This window comes from Rattus norvegicus, chromosome 20 (genome assembly GCF_036323735.1).
Source record: "Rattus norvegicus strain BN/NHsdMcwi chromosome 20, GRCr8, whole genome shotgun sequence".
In the NCBI taxonomy this organism is placed as follows: Eukaryota; Metazoa; Chordata; class Mammalia; order Rodentia; family Muridae; genus Rattus; species Rattus norvegicus.
Window position 1 is genome coordinate 42355193 of NC_086038.1, and position 20576 is coordinate 42375768.

At 42.6% G+C, this 20576-nt stretch overlaps 2 protein-coding genes across 15 annotated transcripts in view; one reads left to right on the forward strand and one right to left on the reverse strand.

Moving 5' to 3' along the window:
• Positions 1 to 1254: 1254 nt before the first annotated feature.
• LOC134483819 (GATOR2 complex protein MIOS-like) overlaps positions 1255 to 20576 on the forward strand; it is an 80620-nt gene continuing 61298 nt past the window's right edge. For 4 of the 14 annotated variants that reach the window (XM_063279634.1, XM_063279636.1, XM_063279631.1 and 1 more), the window contains exons 1-2: positions 13041 to 13147; positions 15788 to 15972. In XM_063279634.1, coding sequence (XP_063135704.1) covers positions 13137 to 13147; positions 15788 to 15972 — 196 coding nt within the window. In that variant the 5' untranslated portion in view covers positions 13041 to 13136. Of the gene's footprint in view, positions 1522 to 1624; positions 1750 to 13006; positions 13180 to 15787; positions 15973 to 18801; positions 19756 to 20576 lie in introns of those variants that run through there. The other 10 variants (XR_010060871.1, XR_010060875.1, XR_010060878.1 and 7 more) reach the window with 5 other exon arrangements.
• LOC134483817 (large ribosomal subunit protein eL8-like) lies at positions 13750 to 14994 on the reverse strand. Its single transcript, XM_063279630.1, has one exon. It carries the CDS (start codon positions 14594 to 14596, stop codon positions 13796 to 13798), a length of 801 nt encoding a protein of 266 aa, XP_063135700.1. The 5' UTR covers positions 14597 to 14994; the 3' UTR covers positions 13750 to 13795.

Sequence of the window (20576 nt, forward strand, 5' to 3'; positions counted from 1 at the left end):
TGCTGCACACTTTTAGGAAGGAAGAGGTAGGTGGATCTCTGTGACTTTACGGCCAGCTGGTCTACAGAGCTAGTTCCAGGACAGCCAAGGCTACACAGAGAAACCCTGACTTGAAACCCCCACCCTCCGTAAAAAGAATGACTAGGTTAAAAGCTATTATTTTTGATGTTCTTTTAGAAGGTGATAGGACTTTGGAATTCTGCCAGGGATTGGGCAGTTAGTCGCTTGCAGGCAAGTGAATGATCTTTGGGGTATTTTCCAGCCCTTTGATGTGACTTCCAATAGTACAAGTAGGAAGTGACACTCACAGAAAACATGTATTAACAATATGATTGTTTTTGTAAAAAAATCATTTCAAACCATTTTAATTTATAAACAAAAAATTTACACCTTTTTTTCTTTTGTACTTTTCTATTTTTTGGAGGGGAGGGGGTCTCATATAGCCCTGGCCTTGAATTCTCTGTGTAACTAAGGCCATCCTTGAACTCCTGAACCTTTTATCTTTCAAATGTTGAGATTAAAGATATACACCATCATGCCAACAAAATTGATATCTTTTAAATTACACAATTTTATGGATTTTAGTATGTTTACAGAGTTGTGCAACCATCACAAATAACCAATTTAAGATATTTCATCACTCCTCCCCCACAAATAAACCCTGTGCTAATCTGAAGTCACTCCTTAGCCATGCCAAGCATTTACACTTTCTGTTTCCTTAAAGTACACAAATGCTTGAAAAGCCACTAGCTTGGTACTTTCCTTCTTGTTGTTACATATGAATAAAGACAGACACAAGTTGCACACAAATTTATATATACACACTATCTTTGTATATTTCTATATATATGCACAAATGTCCATAAATGGATGGATGTATAAAGATAATGAATTAGAAAGCAAAAAATGGACACATGCTAAGACTTAACTCACTTCAGGTGTAAAGAATATATCATAGAAGCAAAGAGAGAGTGAAATGGAAACTTAAGGATTCTTTAGAAAGTTGGTTAAATGGTGTTTTGCTGGGTCAAACATGTGAAGGAACATTTCATTAAAGTGGACACCAGTGTAAAAGTCTAAGGCAGACTCGTGAAGGAACTTCTCAGTGAGGCAGACACAGGAGGGAGGATGTTTTGCTAAAGCAAACACATGAAAGAACACCTGATGAAGGATTCTTTGCTAACAACACGCATGTATTGGTCTGTCTTACATGTGCAGTTGAACTACATTTTTCCGGACTCCATAGAGAGAAACGCACTGAAAAAATTCTGGTGGAGCGCTATAGATTTTTTTTTTGTCAGTTTCTTGTATTTGGACTGATTGGATGCACGTGCTGATGCAAGGCATGCGCTAAGGCAAGACATGTGGAAGGCACGTGATGTTTGGAGGGTATAAATAGGACTCCAAGGAGTGACAGAGACAGGGCCTGACTTGCTGGCAGAGCTAGCTGTGCAACTCTTGTGGGTCTCCTGACTTCACTGATCTTTTCTTTCCTGAGAGAACAGCTGAGAACTTCTCCAGGTATCCCTCCAGGTCCCTCCTGCTGACTTGAGCCGAGGCTGAGGCCTGGCTGTCTCTGCTAGGTCATGTCACTGCTGTTGCTAAACCCTCCTCTACCAAACAGGGCTGCTGGTGTGTCCTCGAGGTGTTTGCAAGTGGATAGCTACGTCTGCCTGCGGACCTGTAAATTGAACTACTGTTTTTCAGAGAACACAGATGGGAGTTGCTCCAAAGAGTCTTTCTAAGCAGGTCCACTGCCGCCGTATCCTTTCTTTTCCACTGTCTCTGGTGGGTGGTGGGCTAACAGGGAGGTTAAAGCATTTAAGAACCATCATTAAAAATAAGGTTTGAGAAAATTAAAGTTACAGGAGAGGTTAAGGATGAGGAAGAATTCTTTACATGTTACCTGAAGGCATGGAATGTGTTGGCAGCTGAGAACTATGTTAAACTATGGGTCCTGGAACCAATCCCCTCAGTGTTAAGACCCAGCACCTTCAGAATTCCTTCTGTGTGTGCTCTTTGGGGAGGCACTCAATGACTCTGATTGTGTGTTTTCCCGTTTTTAAAATGGGGATGGTGGGAAAGTCTGCATGGTAGGCCACTGGGCAGGCATGTGGAACAGTACTCGTAGACTGAGAGGGAGAATAAGCTTCATGTAACAGGGCAGTAGGTGCACTTTGAAAACAGTTAATAGTTTAATGTCTTTGTGAGTAGTTAATACATTGGAGCATCTGGCAGGTATGTGTGTGTGTGTGTGTGTGTGTGTGTGTGTGTGTGTGTGTGATGTGATGTGATGTGTACTTCTGGGATGCAATCCCAAATTCATACTAAGCTTGCACTCTACCACTGAGCCACCACCCCAGCCCCAGGGTGTCTGTTTCAATTTGGCAGCCACGGTTTCTCTCTTTCTCCCTCTCCAGCCCATAGACTCTGTCGCCTCAGGGTTCCGTTGCCTTCTCTGTTGGTTTCCCTAGGCTTCCTCATCACCTCACCAACGTGTAGCTCTTACTTCTCTAACTGAGAGAAAATATGACATAGCGGACATGTCCTGACACAAGTAACACTGGCCAGTTCCAAATTAGCCACAGTACAGAGAAGCAGAGGTAGGGGAGGGGTGAGAGATAAAGATTGGGATGGGAGAGGAAAAGGGAAAGAGAAAGATAGTGTCGAAAATTGACTTCTGTGAAGACGCTAGCATAATTAAAGGTCCCTAACGCAGAACGTCCCATATACTACCAGGACGCAAGACATTGACTAGAGTAAAATTTTGCAAAATAATGAAAATATCCATGAACAAAAATATATTTTTAAAATAATATAATTTAGTGAGCAAGGCTACCAGTCTATTTCTATTTTTTAACTATGAGGACAGTCACGTTTTGTATATGGTACAGATATCAATTTATAGAATATAGTTGATAGTTCATAAATTCCAAATTAAACTATCCTTTAAAGAGGCATAATAGCACATGTTTGCAATCCAGCATTCAAGAGAATGGGGCAGGAAGGTTACCAGAAATTCCAGACCAGACTGGGCTACATAGTGATTTCTAAGCCAGCCAAAGCTATACGGTGTAATATACTGTTTTTAAGTGCTTTCTAAGATAGGAGAACCTTCCCCCCTCTGGAAGCTACTACACGAAGGAAAGGCAGAGAGTAGAGCTGGTGATGCAGTCCTCTCGGTAGAGTACTTGCTAAGCATATTGAAAGTCTCCTGTTAATTCCTAGTACTGCTTAACTTCGTTGTGGTGCCATGTGCCTGTAATTCCAGCCTGTGAGAGGTGGAGGCAGGAGGATCAGGAGTCCAGTGTAGTCATCTTTGACTATGCTCTTCCAGATCTACTTGGCTCGCTCTCTCTCTCTCTCTCTCTCTCTCTCTCTCTCTCTCTCTCTCTCTCTCTCTCTCTCTCTCTCTCTCTCTCTGTCGCGCATGCGCGAATGAGTGCAAGAGGCGGAGGCAGAGGCAGAGAGGGATTGAGAGACACAGAACTACTGTACTGATGAGTGAGGTGGAAACATTCAAGAGAGAAGCAACATTTTAGACAGGATGTCTTTGGTTGCTTCCTCTCTCTTTCCTGTCTGATGGAGCCCCACAGTCTTGAGCTCATCTCGCATTCCAGGGACCTTGCCAAGTTCTAACTCTGCCCGCCCCTTCTGGATGTGCTGACTCTTCAAAACAGAGAGGAGACTCCGCATACTTGGAGGGATCTAGGACACGGCTCAGGGCTTATTTCCCAGCTGTTTTCTGTTAACCTTGACTCTAAGAATTTTTTCCTCCGAATAATTTATATATCGAGGCAGGATGCAGGTCCGAGGGGAGCCATATTCTAGATGTGAGCTTGCTGGGCTCCGAGCGGAGCAGGGAAGGACAGGGTTTCTTCAGCAAATTAAAGATGGTGGCTGCTTAATTTTCATTTCTTTCTCACTTTCTCATATCTTTCTGCCCTCCTCTTTCTTGTGCTTTTATTGTATACGCCCTGGGCCACCCCAACTGGAGTGAGTTATGTTTCTGGGTTCACCTTATACCACTATGGGCATGAGCAGGAACATTGGGAAGATTATATGAACAACTACAAACCAGCAGGTTTTACCTGCTGTCTCTAGCACAGCTATAATAATAATAATAATAATAATAATAATAATAATAATTGTATGTGGGTTCTATAGTTGGAACTCAGGTCTGCATGTTTGCAAAGCACACAATTTTCTGACTGAGCCATATCTCCAGCCTTTTAATTACAACAAATGCCTGCTGTTTCTAAGGATGCGAGCCCTGCATACAGTTTGCCTAGTGTCCAGTGTCCAGCGGGACTGCTGTTACTTGCCAGACTAAAGCCTTTCTCTGCAACAAAGCCTGCCATTGTGTCCCAGGGAAGGCCCCTGATCTTTCCCAAAGGGCCTTTTTGAACATGTGCACTTATTTCCATCCCCCTATGGGCTGGACACAATAATAGCCAGAGAACCATGGTAACTTGCCTTCCCCCTCTGACCATTCGAATGGCAAGTGTTATCTGGTGCTCTCTGCAAACCACACAGGCAGCTGGACTCTGTGTAAGAGTGTGTCTCCTCAGGGACTGTGATCCGTGGTGCCTCTGTTGGAGGGCAAGGGAAGAATAAAACGCTGAAGGTGTCAGTATGCTTCTCAACTCAGCTGTCCCCGGTCTAATCCCAGCTCACAACTGGATGTCCTGGGGTTTGAGTCAGGGCTCTCCTCCTGGCTACCTTCCAGCTGTTTCCAAATGCACTTGAGAAAGTTCCATGTGATGTTTTTTCATGTAGCACCTGCTCGAACAATCCAACAGTCACGTTTTTTTTTTTTTTTCCTCTCCTCTATTCTACGGTACATCTGTTATTTTGCTGACATGGAAGCCAGCCTAACAATTAGATTCATTATGACCCAGTAAGTTGACTCCAGCGAAGCTGAAGACCCTCAGTGTACGCTGTGAGCGTTTATTCAAAGAAAGAACAAATTAAAAAATCCTGTCTATGAAGACTTTGTGTGGTTAGGTTAGTAACGTGCCTTCCCTGAAGGTTATTTCATGTCCCAGTGGCAAGGGAAAGAATTTAGAACTGCATGAGAGATAAGAAGATAAAGTTGGCCAGGAACCCTTTTGATTGGTTTGATTTACTTTCTCTTAAGCTAAAGTGCTTTTGGGGAAGGGACTTTTCCTTGTTTACTTTTGCTTTTTGAGACAAGGTCTCTCCACCGCCCTGGCTGTCCTGGACCTTGCTTGTAGAACAGGCCAGCCTGGCCTTTGCCTCCCAAATGCTGAGATCAAAGCTTGGGAAGGTACTTTTTAAAGAATGCATCATTCTTCACGAGCAGAGGAATGTGGACAAATGAAACCTTGGCAGACCCTTCAAAGATCCGGGTTTTCTCCTATTTTGCTTTAGAATTAAAATCTGATCCAGGTGTGATGGTAATATGCTGTAATGTCAGCACTCCTGAGGCAGAGGCAGGAGGATAGCTTCAAGTTTGAGGCCAGCCTGGTCAATGTAGTGAGTTCTAGGTGAGGCAGGGGTACATATGGAGACTCTGTCTCCAAATTAGAGGGGATATGAGCAACAAAAGAGTTCTGCGGGTAAGAGGGCTTGCCCCCAAGCTGAGTTCAATCACAGGAGAGCTGACTCGGCTGCACATGTGTTGTGGTGTATGTACCTGTGTGACACACACATGTATGTAGAGATAATTTCCAAAGGTTATGAGCTGTTTCCAACCCTATTGCAAGGGATGATTTTGTATGGACTAATTTACAAGCTCATTGATAAAGGGGAAAGCAATTTGTTTCCTAAACTCCAGGAGAAACCTTAGTGCATTGCCACTATAGATATGAATGCGCCAAATGTGAAGTTTGGAGTTATTTTAAGAGCTTTCCTGTAATCCTAGTACTCAGGAGACAGAGACAGGAGGATTGCCCTGAATTTCTGGGGAGCTAAATCCACATGCCAGTTCCAGGCTAGACAGAGTTACATAGAAAGCCCTTATCTCAAGTGTCACAAACCACATACAAACTGTGAGATCTTTCCCTTACGTATATTTTCAACAAGTATTCACTGGGACTGGTGCCACACACAGCGTCTAAGCACTAGAGAAACCTCAACAAAGGCATTGAATCTCCACTATCAGAGAACCACACGGTTCAAGTAACGAACGATGCCCACTGGACTAGTGTACAAATGATGCGTCAGTAAGACCTTAGACCAGGGGTCCTCAACCTTCCTAATGCTGCGACACTTTAATACAGTTCTTCGGACTGTAGCAACCTCCATCTATAAAATTATTTTTGTTGCTACTTTATAATTGTAATTTTGTTACTGTTATGAATCCTAATGTAAATACCTGATATGCAAGCTCTCTGACACATGACCACCATGAAAGCGTTGTTCCACTCCCAAAGGAGTTGCATCCCACAGGTTGAGAACCATTGCCTTAAAAACATCATGGGGCAAGGGCCAAGCATTAGGAGGAATTGAGGTCCAATTACTTGGGGCACGGGGAAATAAGCCATTAAAGCTTTGGCACTGAGCATGTGCAGTGGAGACACTGAATGACCCTAAACAGAAGATCAGCATCAGTTGAAGTATGCCTGTGTCTGTAAGTCATGTTCAGGTGACTGAGGCAGGAAGACTGCTGCTAGTTTGACTACAGTCTGGTCTAAAGAGTGACGCCCTGTTTCAAAAAGTAAGAAGCAGAAAAAAGGAAGAGAACAACGGAAAAAGCCATAAACCCAATCTGAACATATCTATGAAGTTGTTCAAAGCTTTCTTACATACGTGTGGTAGTGGCAGTTTTCCCAAAGACTAACAGTGATCAACCTCTTGACACATTTCATTTAGTATCATGTCTTTCATTCACATGCCAGACATAATTTCTCAAAAGGAAGGGCTAGAGTGGCCTTCCCACTAGGAATTTTTCATAATAGGTGTAACTTCATTTGTACTACAATGATTTTCAGTTATTTTATACTTTATGAGTTAACAGTCTCTGGCATTGTACGCAGATCATTTTATTTCCTAGAAAGGAAGAGATCTAACTAATAAATCAGCAAGTATATGACATATTAGATATAACACGGGCACTGAAGATCTTTGCTTAGACCTGGTATGGCAGAATAAGAAAACATCCCATTTAGATGACAGAATTAACAACTAGACTAGTATAGTCCAATAGACATTTGCGTTTGTGTGTGTGGTGTGTGAGTGTCCTGTTGTCTAGTGGAGGTTGTGATGAAAGATAAGTATCAGAGTCCCTAGCCCAGGGACACAGTAGTATGTAAGTTCCTGACTATCATTTCAGAGGAGAGAAATCAGTATAATTACCTATGTTAAATAATGGCTATAGTGTACTCCTGAATTATATAGGGGTAGAGGCTGAGTCTTCAATTTTTATAACTATAATTGTAGCTATAAAAATTATTTTCAGGCAAGAATAAATTGTTTCTGACACAAGAAATAACATATTGGAATTGTAAGTCTTAAAAATCGAATGAATTTGGATTGGTTTCAGGCGGAAATGAGAAAATGTAGGCTATAGGAAAGTGAGGAGAATGTTTGGTATGAGATAGACCCTGACCCTTAAGCCTTCCCAAAGGCAGTACCCTCTTCCACTCCTAGCAATAAATGGAGGGCTAAGAATGGTCAAAGGAGAGTGTCTCTCACATAGTTCGGCTCCTTGAATTGTGTAAGTTCTGGCTGTGTTGGGTTTCTGTTATGTGATAATCATTTGTAAATACTCTTAGCTGGATACCTCACTCTATGATAGTCTTCATTGTCAGGGTGGTGGAGGCTGCCCACGTTGCAGGTCATAGACCAGAGCTTACCTGGCCCACTAAGGCTTCTAGAGGCCACAGTCTCATCAGCCATGGAGGAATTCTTAGCAAGTATGTATCTGTGTCTTAATGCTTTCCTGTTTCTGTGTTTTGGAGGTTCCTTCAGGGCTTTGATGACCTGGGCAGAGCATGCTAGGTCAACCCATGCTTGTCCTCTCCAATGGCCAGTTTCCAAATAGTTCTCAGACCCTTTTAGCCTTCAGTTGCCATAATGATTTTAGCGCCAAATGTTTTTGGAGATAGGACAAGCAGGACCAATCCTGAAGACTGGAGAAAATGCAACAATGACTTTCCCATCAGCCTACCTCACTTATCTCAGGTAAATCTCTTTGAAGTTGAACTTGGTCCCTGTGGAGAAGTACCGGTTATCGGAGACCTCTCTGTAGGACAAGAGAAGACAGTTGCATCTTAGATTCATTCAAGACAAAAACTAAAAACACAGTTGAAGAGATGGCTTTGTAAGTAAACATGCTTGGCCTCCAACCCCTGGAACATATTGTGGAAGGAAATTTCTGAAATTGTCCTCTGGCTTCCAGCACCTGCTATCATATGCACATGTCATATACTCATATTAATTAAAAAATAAAATTAAAATAAAAACCTAAAAAGTACAACAAATACATATATTTTATTATTATAGTGAATCTAGTTAAGTAATTACACTGTTGGGATGCAGAGTAGGGGAGCAAACACTCTGGTACCCCTTTACTCCAGACACTTTGCAAAGGACATCTCAGTGGACTCTCTCATTTATAGTTGTGCCAAATGCTTGTAATCATCCAGATAATAAAGCAATTATATCTGATTCCAATTTATAGATGAGATTACTGAGATCTGGGAGGCAAGCTATTTGGCTTGTGGTAGAATAGAGCTGAATTACCAGAGTAATTCAGCTTTCTACTTTTCATAATAGGCCATTGATATTCTAGTGGAATAAGGGAGAAGTGTGCAGAGTGACTGTACTCTTTGTGCAATGGGGACAGTATGCATGACAAAAGCTAGTAGAGAAATGGGGGCACCCTACCACTTAGGGTACTATGCTAATTGTCAGAACCTTAAGTCTGCTTCTTGACTTTGTGTGTGTGTGTGCGTAACTTTATACTGGCAATAACCTTTATATGCTTTTAAACTATTATTTACTATTATTTATTTATTTACTTAGTTATTTGATCTTACTGTGGAGCCCAGACAATCTTCTTGTTTCAGCCTGCCAACCACTGGGATCAAACCACTACCCCCAGCTCCTTGTGTTTTAGAGCTACGAAGATAACAATGATAACAGCAAATAAATTAAATATTTGTTTATTTGCTTACTAGTGCTCGAGTTTTGAATACCACCCCTATGTCATGTATGACATAAAGCTGATTGTGATGGCACACCTGTGATGCCAGCAGCAATCCAGAGATATAAGCTGGAAGATCTACAGTTCAAGCCTAACCTTGGTTACATCCAGCATGCCCATCATATCCTGACACACTTGAGGCAGTGACCAGGCAGTGGGTCGCTGTTCTGGGGGGAGAGAAAATTATATTTAAAAGGTCTGATCAGCACAGTGAAGGAAACCAGCAGTTGTTTAGCTCCGGAGTCCATACATGCTGTGCTGCCCCAATCTTTATCACTGAACAATCAGGTTGTTCTTGATTAGCTTCTCCAGATATGGTGATCACGATGGCATTATGAAGATGAACGAGTCTGTGGCCATCGAGGCTTTCTGTGTGACCTGTATCCCGGGTGAGAAGCAAGCTCTGAGACTAGCGGAGAATGCATTAAGGTCCAAATCGCAGGCTGGGTTACAGAAGGTGGTGTGTAAAAGTCATTCGCATCCAGAAAATCCTGTGAGCTTTGAAAAGTACCTTCTCCTTCTCTTCCTCCTCTTGTTCTTCTTGGTGATAAGGGTCAAACTAGGGCCTTGCACATGCTAAGCAAGTCCTCTACCACTGAGTACATTCCTAGCTCTTGACATTTGGTTTATTTTGAGACAGAGTCTGTCTAGCTCACATTGGCCTTACTTTCTTTGTAACCCAGCCTAGCCCCGCAACTGTAGACTCCTTCACCTCTGACTCCTGTGCTGAGACTACATGCATGCCCCATTTATAGTGAAGACAGCAGAGGGAAAGACACACCACAATCAATACAAACACAGAGTGGAAATAGGACTTCCAAAAGAGAGTGCTAAGAGAACAATTCTTTGCCTCTGCTTGACTTGAACAGACTCATAGAGCTATTGTCTTCATCTTCCTAAATGCATCAGATGTGCAGAGATCAGAAGCCACTTAATTGAAGGCCAAGGGGGTCACGGCCCACAATGATGTCCTAGGATTTACCATGGAAAGAAGATGCCATCAGGCTCAACGATGTAAGTTTACTAGGAGAACAGCTTAAATGAACAGAAACTAAAGAATAAGGTCAAAAAGGTTCTGCTGAGAAATAGTAATTCACTGTTACAATGAGTTTTTCTTGTACAGAACACCTTGCAATGTGAGGACAACTTTACACAAGCTGAAATGTTAGTAAATGTAGCTATAAATCCCTCCTGTCCTCCCTCCCCCATTTCTTCTCTTTTCTTTCTTTCTTTCTTTCTTTCTTTCTTTCTTTCTTTCTTTCTTTCTTTCTTTTTTTTTCTGGAGCTGGGGACCGAACCCAGGGCCTTGCGCTTGCTAGACAAGTACTCTACCACTGAGCCAAATCCCCAACCCCTTTCTTTTTTTTTTTTTTAAAGGAAGTTCTATTTATTCATTATATATATATGAGTACACTGTAGCTGTCCTCAGACACACCAGAAGAGAGCATCAGATCCCATTACAGATGGTTGTGAGCCACTATGTGGTTGCTGGGATTTGAACTCAGGACCTCTGGAAGAGCAGTCAGTTCTCTTAACCACTGAGCCATCTCTTCAGCCCCCATTTCTTTTCTTTCTCACTGTTTTTGATTGACTTTTTTTGATACAGTGCCTCAGTTAGCACAAGATAGCCTCAGACTTGTTCAGTATCCGAGGATCACCCTGAACTTCTATCCTCCTCGGCCACCATGCCTAGCCTACTTTTTTGTCAAGTACACAACCACTGAATAATTGTACATGTATAAAATATGTAGCTTGTTGGGTATCATCTGGATTGTTTACCTAATTACTTGTAGTTTTTTTTTTGAGACAATCTCAAATCTTGACTCAGAAGATGGTTTTGAATCCCGGAACTGAGCTCTTGCCCCCCAAGGGCTGGAATTACAGGAACACGACCATGGCTCCTAAAGTTCACTTAATAACTTTTGCAGATGCTGTATTAAGACAGTAGTGACTTGCTTAGCATTTGTACTTAAAGTACAGAACCTTCTTCCAACCATGTTTCTAAGAAGGGCCAAGCAAACAGAGGTACTTTGTGTGCCCCCTGTTCTTTGGTAATATAGATTTTATTCTAATGATGCCACGGTATCATTCTTACTGTCTTACAGCACTAAACATGCATGTCTTCATAATTTCATTGAAAAATAATCATAGAGCATCCACTCATCCTGCTCATCCCCTCCATGAAATCCCCACAGCACTTCATTTCATTTTCTAAACTGATGATACCTTCCGAGGTGCCAGATCTTTGCACGGCTGCTCTGTCTCTGTTCCTCACAGCTCTCTCCATCATGTAAGAGATTGGAAGACAGCACTTCCTCCGAGCTGGAGAACTTTTGCATTTGTCACTTTACCCTGTAATTGTTTGTTTACACATCTGTTTCCTCAAGGAGACTCTGGGCTCTCTGAGGTCGGAAATTTTGTCTTGTTCCACTTTGCAGTTTCCTGTTGGCTTCAGTTCTCCAGAGCAGAAAGGTGGCCCACCCATTGCAAGCATGTGGCCAAGCTACCTCCACATTTGGACCTTCTTAGTCTTATCTGTCTTATCAACTTCTAATTCCTGTTATGAATAGTGTTGTTCTGTATCTATGTCATGTGAGAAAAATGTTCAAGTGACTTGGAGGATTTAAAAGGAAAATAGTTTTCTCTGTGTAGGCTTAACAAAGTTCCAGGACTGGGAAGATAATAAATGATGAATCTTTATAAATGACATAATACCAATGTAAATACTTAGAAAGAATTTAGTGTAATTTATCAGAAACTATATTATTATTACCATTATATGTGTGAATGTGCATGTATATGTATGTGCATGTATATGTATGTGCATGTGTGTGTATTTGAATGTACATATACATATGTGTATAAAAGCTGAGGTCCAGAACACCTGGCTACCATGTTAAACATGGCAGAATCAGTTCTCAACCAAAGTGTAAAAATGAAGGAAAATCTAATTGTTTTTTCAATTCTTTCATCCCAGGTTTTCAAAGAAGGGCACTATATTTGTTATTTATTAAAGATTATGGACTTGGTATGTCATTAATTTTATATACAAGGTCCTTTTTCTCTTTATGGTATTGCATATCTCTATGTTGTGACATTATATCCTCCTATCTGCAGGAAATACCTACAGCAGAAGCCAGTAAACAGAGCAGCACACGGCTCTGTCTGTTGTGACAAATGTGCCAAGGGCAACATCTTAAACTCTGTGATAGTGAAAAACAGTTCAGACTCAGCAGCAACTTGCTGGGGGAGGCTCATTTCAAGATGGGCTGTGCAACATAGGGAACTTTCCTCCTATGATTTCTTGTTTGCTTCTTTGTCCTTGAGATATGGTCTTATTGGCCTGGAACTCACTTTATATACCAGGCTGGTGAGTTGCTGTGATCTTCCTGTCTTTGCCTCTTGAGTGATAATAGGTGTGTGGCTTCATGGCTGACTTCTGATAATGTCTTCTTATTTTCAAAAATTAGGTAAAATTTAAAAATTAACAAAATTGTATGTTTATCATATATATATTCTAGAATGCACACACACACACACACACATCTGTATATATATATCATGGAAAGCCTAAACAGAACTAATCAACACAGGAGATGTTTACTCATATCAGAATAACAGTCAGCAGTTTATAGCAAGAACAACTAACTAACTAATCATCTTAAGATTCGAAGTTTCTAGTCTCGGAGCAAAATACGCCTTGTGCAGAAGCAAGAGAGAAGTTTCTGCACCTGCCTTTGCCTTCTGGATTGGTTTCCTTCTGTAGTTCTTAGTTTGCTCGTCACAGTTGCATCCTCTTCCTCTCTCTAAATCTTGACTCCTGTCTATGCCAGTTTCCCTGTGACTCTGCTTCCTCTTTGTAAAACGGGGGTAAGCCTAGAAACTACCTTACATGGAAAAGCACAGAGGCAGTGCGCTGCGTGATCTGCACAGGTTATGGAAGCCCCCGAAGGACACATGACGGATGAGATGCCGGTCAGCAGATGCAGATGAGTGGGGATGGGCAGGTGGGGATCCAGTGAACAGGACTGTTTCAAGTAAGGATCCTAGCTTGAAATAGAGCTAGAGCAGGCTGAATTAACAGTGCATGTACTTCTTTAAGCAGAAAGAACCAGACCAGAGGGTACGGCCCAGTGGGAGCCAGGTTTCTTCCCATGTGCCAAGCACTGGGTGTAGACCCAGAACTGCTCTAACAGCAACACAAGAAGCAGCGAGGGGCTGGGGATTTAGCTCAGTGGTAGAGCGCTTACCTAGGAAGCGCAAGGCCCTGGGTTCGGTCCCCAGCTCCGAAAAAAAGAACCAAAAAAAAAAAAAAAAAAAAGAAGCAGCGAGTGAAGATCGCAGTTTTAAGTTCTTCACGCCACTGGCGCCTTCGAAGAGGCTACTGGCTGTGTCCTAGATGAGAAGGAAGCTGTCCATAATCCCCACTTCCAGCCAAGCCAGAGGGTGATTCCTACTGCAGAAGCATTCCAAATAGGCCACTGGTATCACGACATCATCATTTTACATCAAGCTAGGATCATTTAGTGGCTATTTTCCTACCATGATCATAGAACCTAAGATGTGCTCTTTTTTTTTGTAACTTTGTAATTATATTTATGTACAGAAAACTTAAGTGTACATTTAACCCAGCTTAGTGGCGAGTTCTTTAGCCTTTGCCTTTTCCAGCTTGGCAATGGGAGCCACAGACTTAGGACCCAGGATGTTGCCTCCCCAGTGGCGGCGGATCTCATCATATCTGTCATTATAATTGGTCCTAATAGCTTCCACCAGCTTAGCCAGAGCACCCTTGTCTTCCGAGTTCACCTGTGTGAAGGCAACAGTGGTGCATAGCTTCCTGTGCACCAGGCGCCCCAGCCTGGCCTTTCCCTTGATGATGCAGTAGGGCACCCCCATCTTTCGACACAGGGCAGGCAGGAAAACCACCAGCTCAATGGGGTCTACATCATGGGCAGTCACCACCAGCTGAGCCCTCTTGTTCTCCACCAAAGTGGTGACTGTATTGACCCCTGCTAGGAGGACAGGCGGTCTCTTAGTTGGGATGTCCCCTTTGCCAGCAGCTTTCTTCTCAGCGCGGGCCAGCAGCCCCTGCTTCTTCTCCTGCTTTGTCTCTGGTCTGTACTTGTGGGCGAGCTTAAGCAGCTGAGTCGCTGTTTGCCTGTCCAGGGCCTGGGGGAACTGGTTGATGGCAGGAGGTACTTTGAGCCGCTTATAGAGGATGGCTCTTTGCTGCTGCAGCCTGATGTAGCGGGGCCATTTGACGAAGCACGTGAGATCTCTTCTGGGCTGAATGTCCTGCCCAATGCCGAAGTTCTTAGGCCTTTTCTCAAACAAAGGATTGACCACCTTTTTGGCCTCTTGTTTCTTGACCACGGCGGGGGCCGGGGCCACCTTCTTCCCCTTGGCCTTCTTTCCTTTGGGCATCTTGCTCGGCTGGAGGAGAGAGCCTAAGATGTGCTCTTACATGATAAATATTAGCAGAATATAGTTGACCGTGAAACTACAGGTCGAAGGGGGAAAACAAACCAACAAACAAAATATCAGAATGACCCTGAGTCCTTTTTAGTCCTTTTTGTGACTGTTGTTGAGTAATTTGTCCCTATCCTGGTGAAAGTCTGCCTGCAATAAAATCCCGAAAGTCACAGGTCTGAGAGGGATTTGGGGAGCTGCATAATTCCTGTCTTCACGTCAAAGACGAGAAGACAGGAAGGTAACAGCCGAGTTTGAAGAGGAAGCTGATGTCACATCCGTCTTAGTGGCTCACAGAAGGACTGTACACCGAGGACGGGAGACGCGATGCCTTAGGTACAGACATAGTTCACTGTCCTACACCTGCAACGGAAAGGCCCCTCTAACCAGAGTTGCCTTGAGTAGATCTGCTCTCCAAGACATTCATTCCTTTGAGCTAATGAACTAATCTTTTTAAATAGAGCTGTGTCTTGGGAGCGTTAACTCCCTGGCACCCTTAGTACGACCTTGCTGACTTTAGACAACAAAAGCAACCTGGACCCACTTGGTGGAAAGAGAACTGACTCCTGCCGATTGTCCTCTGACCTTCACCTGCACAGCACAGCACATGTGTACTCATGGATAAATATCTAGGGAGTGACGAGGGAAGGCACTGGACATTGATTTTTGGCCCTGTACGTCCATTAACATGCAAATGTACTGCCAAACACATATGCATGTACACAATACACAGAGAAAAACTGCAAATGGATATAGATAATATATACATATACATTATATATACATATATACTTATACTTTTATCTATCTCCTATCTATCATCTATCCATTCACATAAGCAAAACATAGCCATTCTAAGGAACTGTTGTAGAATTTCTAGTACCTCAGCCTAGGTGAGCAGAGCCAGCAGGCCCTCCAGGAGTCTGTTGTGGCTTGGAAAAGCAGAGCCTGCCCAGCACCCACCCCAACTCTAGAACAAACACCAGAGTCCTCCGCAAGTCTGTAATTACTCTGTTTACTCCGAACACTTGAAGCTGAAGTTTACAGGACTGCTAAGGAAAACCTGTTACACCTAAGCCTATGTAGCTCTCTAGGAAAAAGGTCAATTACAGCTTTGTAAATTGTATCAATTTCTTGGCAAAACAGCAAGCAGCAATCCCGTGTGAATGCAACAAGAATCACCTGCCTCAAGGCTAGGTATTTGCAAAGGAAAACTTCAAAAGCAAGTGAACCCCCTATGAGCTTCAGCCCTGTGAGTTTGTACTGTGTCCGCCATTACAGCCTCTGTTCCTGTGTCTTTCAGTCCGCGTGGACACATCTGGATGGAAAGAGTAAGTGCTCAAGTCCTAAGGACAGCAGTGCACAGATAGTTTACGGTTTGTTACATTTTTCATAAATACCCAAAAGAAGAAAAAACTGAGGATTCTCAGCACAAGCAGATAGAAATGCTTAAGGTCATTGTGTTTGTTTTTTTCTTTTACTGTTACTATGACAAAGTACTGGAAGCAGAATAAGCTTAAAAAGCAGAAAGGTTTGTTTGAGCCCACAGTCTCTGAGGTATCAGTCCATGATCTGTTGGCTCCATTGCTTTGGCTGTAGAGTGAGTCAGATGGGTCCATGGTGGAGAATTTGCCTGAAGAAACTGCTCAGTTCATGGTGGTCAGGGAGTAGAGAGAGCTAGAGCAATGAATGCTATTGAGGAAAGAGAGACCCTGGAATACACAGTGAAGTCCTGTTGCAATAAATGAAAGAAATTAAAAACTTCCTTTTTCTTTTTGCTAATAAAAGTTAAATAAAATTTTAAGTGGTATTTAATGTTGAATTATTCAGCCAGAAATGGGAAAATAATTAATTTAGGATAGGAAATGTTAGGAGACTCTGCACATTGGGAGTTCTCTCTTGGACCTAGGATTAGGCACAGACCACATCTAAACACAGAGAGATCCTGTATTAAGGGGCAGTGGTGAAAAGTTCAAGTAGCTGCCTTCGAAATGACCTTGTAGATAGAAGTATTAAGAATAAGGCAACGGCTGTGTTTGAAAGGGCTAGGATGTGGTGGTATATTTTGATTGGATATGTTAATTAAGTGAACCGAAGAGGGCTTTGATTGCTGGATTCCAATACTTTGATAGCTGGACCTTGGTAGTCTGCCTCAGGAGGAGGAAGGGACCAAATAAGGGAATAGACCTAGCTTTAGGCATGTAACCTAATGTCTTTTGTTGTTGTTGTTGGTGGTGGTGGTGGCTTTTTATTTTGTTTTTGTTTTTTTGTTTTAAGCAGTGCAGAGAGAATTCTGGCGAAGGCAAGGCCCGTCAGAGCCAAGCTTGCTGTGCAGCTCGGAAGCCCTTCAGGAAGTATTAACCTGCAATAGTTTTTTTATTTTTATTTTTATTTTTTTTTTATTATTAACTTGAGTATTTCTTATATACATTTCGAGTGTTATTCCCTTTCCCAGTTTCCGGGCAAACATCCCCCTCCCCCCTCCCCTTCCTTATGGGTGTTCCCCCCAGCCCTCCCCCCATTGCCGCCCTCCCCCCAGCAATCACGTTCACTGGGGGTTCAGTCTTAGCAGGACCAAGGGCTTCCCCTTCCACTGGTGCTCTTACTAGGATATTCATTGCTACCTATGAGGTCAGAGTCCAGGGTCAGTCCATGTTTAGTCTTTGGGTAGGGGCTTAGTCCCTGGAAGCTCTGGTTGCTTGGCATTGTTGTTCATATGGGGTCTCGAGCCCCTTCAAGCTCTTCCAGTTCTTTCTCTGATTCCTTCAACGGGGGTCCTATTCTCAGTTCAGTGGTTTGCTGCTGGTATTCGCCTCTGTGTTTGCTGTATTCTGGCTGTGTCTCTCGGGAGCGATCTACATCCCGCTCCTGTCGGCCTCCACTTCTTTGCTTCATCCATCTTGTCTAATTGGATGGCTGTATATGCATGGGCCACATGTGGGGCAGACTCTGAATGGGTGTTCCTTCCGTCTCTGTTTTAATCTTTGCCTCTCTCTTCCCTGCCAAGGGTATTCTTGTTCCCCTTTTAAAGAAGGAGTGAAGCATTCACATTTTGATCATCTGTCTTGAGTTTCATTTGTTCTAGGCATTTAGGGTAATTCAAGCATTTGGGCTAATAGCCACTTATCAGTGAGTGCATACCATGTATGTCTTTCTGTGTTTGGGTTAGCTCACTCAGGATGATATTTTCCAGTTCCAGCCATTTGCCTACGAATTTCATAAAGTCGTTGTTTTTGATAGCTGAGTAATATTCCATTGTGTAGATGTACCACATTTTCTGTATCCATTCCTCTGTTGAAGGGCATCTGGGTTCTTTCCAGCTTCTGGCTATTATAAATAAGGCTGCAATGAACATAGTGGAACACGTGTCTTTTTTATATGTTGGGGCATCTTTTGGGTATATGCCCAAGAGAGGTATAGCTGGATCCTCAGGCAGTTCAATGTCCAATTTTCTGAGGATCCTCCAGACTGATTTCCAGAATGGTTGTACCAGTTTGCAATCCCACCAACAATGGAGGAGTGTTCCTCTTTCTCCACATCCTCGCCAGCATCTGCTGTCACCTGAGTTTTTGATCTTAGCCAATCGCACTGGTGTGAGGTGAAATCTCAGGGTTGTTTTGATTTGCATTTCCCTTATGACTAAAGATGTTGAACATTTCTTTAGGTGTTTCTCAGCCATTCGGCATTCCTCAGCTGTGAATTCTTTGTTTAGCTCTGAGCCCCATTTTTTAATAGGGTTATTTGTTTCCCTGTGGTCTAACTTCTTGAGTTCTTTGTATATTTTGGATATAAGGCCTCTATCTGTTGTAGGATTGGTAAAGATCTTTTCCCAATCTGTTGGTTGCCGTTTTGTCCTAACCACAGTGTCCTTTGCCTTACAGAAGCTTTGCAGTTTTATGAGATCCCATTTGTCAATTCTTGATCTTAGAGCGTAAGCCATTGGTGTTTTGTTCAGGAAATTTTTTCCAGTGCCCATGTGTTCCAGATGCTTCCCTAGTTTTTCTTCTATTAGTTTGAGTGTGTCTGCTTTGATGTGGAGGTCCTTGATCCACTTGGACTTAAGCTTTGTACAGGGTGATAAGCATGGATCGATCTGCAGTCTTCTACATGTTGACCTCCAGTTGAACCAGCACCATTTGCTGAAAATGCTATCTTTTTTCCATTGGATGGTTTTGGCTCCTTTGTCAAAAATCAAGTGACCATATGTGTGTGGGTTCATTTCTGGGTCTTCAATTCTATTCCATTGGTCTATCTGTCTGTCTCTGTACCAATACCATGCAGTTTTTATCACTATTGCTCTGTAATACTGCTTGAGTTCAGGGATAGTGATTCCCCCTGAAGTCCTTTCATTGTTGAGGATAGCTTTAGCTATCCTGGGTTTTTTGTTATTCCAGATGAATTTGCAAATTGTTCTGTCTAACTCTTTGAAGAATTGGATTGGTATTTTGATGGGGATTGCATTGAATCTGTAGATTGCTTTTGGTAAAATGGCCATTTTTACTATATTAATCCTGCCAATCCATGAGCATGGGAGATCTTTCCATCTTCTGAGGTATTCTTCAATTTCCTTCTTCAGTGTCTTGAAGTTCTTATTGTACAGATCTTTTACTTGCTTTGTTAAAGTCACTCCGAGGTACTTTATATTATTTGGGTCTATTATGAAGGGTGTCGTTTCCCTAATTTCTTTCTCGGCTTGTTTCTCTTTTGTATAGAGGAAGGCAACTGATTTATTTGATTAACCTGCAATAGTTAAGGCGGAAAAGCACATCAGTGTGTCTCAAAGTCCCTGGCTTCAAAATCTCTTAAACAAATAAATAATCATTCCAGCTGGGTGGCAGCACACACCTTTGAGGCAAATACTTAGGAGGGCGAAGTAGGCAGATCTCTGACTTTTAGGCCAGCCTGGTCTGCAAGAATAATAAGAATAAGAATAAGGACAGCCATGGCTACTAAGAAACTCTGTCTCAAAACAAAACAGCAGCAGCAGCAGCAGCAGCAGCAGCAGCAGCAGCAGCAGCAGCAGCAGCAGCAACATCAACAACAAAATCATTCCAGCACTCAGGAAACTGAGGCAGGAAGATCTCACGCTCACGGCAGCAGACCTGGTCTATGTTGTAAGTTCAAAGACTATCAGGCTACATAGACACACACCACAGGGATATGATGATTTCGTGGGTTGTTGACCACATAATGTTCATAAGTGCAGAATAAACCAGGCTTGGAAGCGTATGTCCTAGTTACTCAGGACACTGAGACAGGCGGGCCACTTGAAATAGCTTGAGCAAGACGGTGAGCTTACCCCTCAAAATATAAAAATGTAAGCACAGAAACCCATAAAAGATTAAGAAAGAACTGAACCATTTGAAATGTGATCGTCAAAGAGTGCCACATTCTAGCTACTGTTTAATTAACGCATTAAATAGTAATTATGAGTAAGTCCAATGGCATACAAGATAGGCCATTGACTTATACGATGAATGTGGTTAAGTTTTGGTTATGGTGTCTGTTATGATTATTGGTGTTGCTAATGCCACTCTGTCGCCTACACGGAAGGAACTGCTCATTGTTAGAGACTGAAAACTCTGCTTCCTCCACCAGTGTGTGTTTTGTTTACTCTCTTCCTCTTTCACATGTCCTTCACTGTCTTCCTTTCCTTTTCCTTTTCTGAGGCAGGGTCTCATGTAGCCCAGGCTGGCTTTGAATTTGATATGTAGCTGAGGATAAACTTGTAGTCCTGAACTGCAGTTTGGTGGCATCCGTAACCTTGTGGTTTTCCACCCGTCCTCTTTTTTCCTGAAATAGTGACTCTGAGACTTCTTATATATAAATAAATGCTAGGCCAAAGGTTATAACTCAATCATCCCATTCTTCTGTTCTCTTCTGTTCTCTTCTGTTTTCTTCTGTTCTCTTCCCTTCCCTTCCCTTCCCTTCCCTT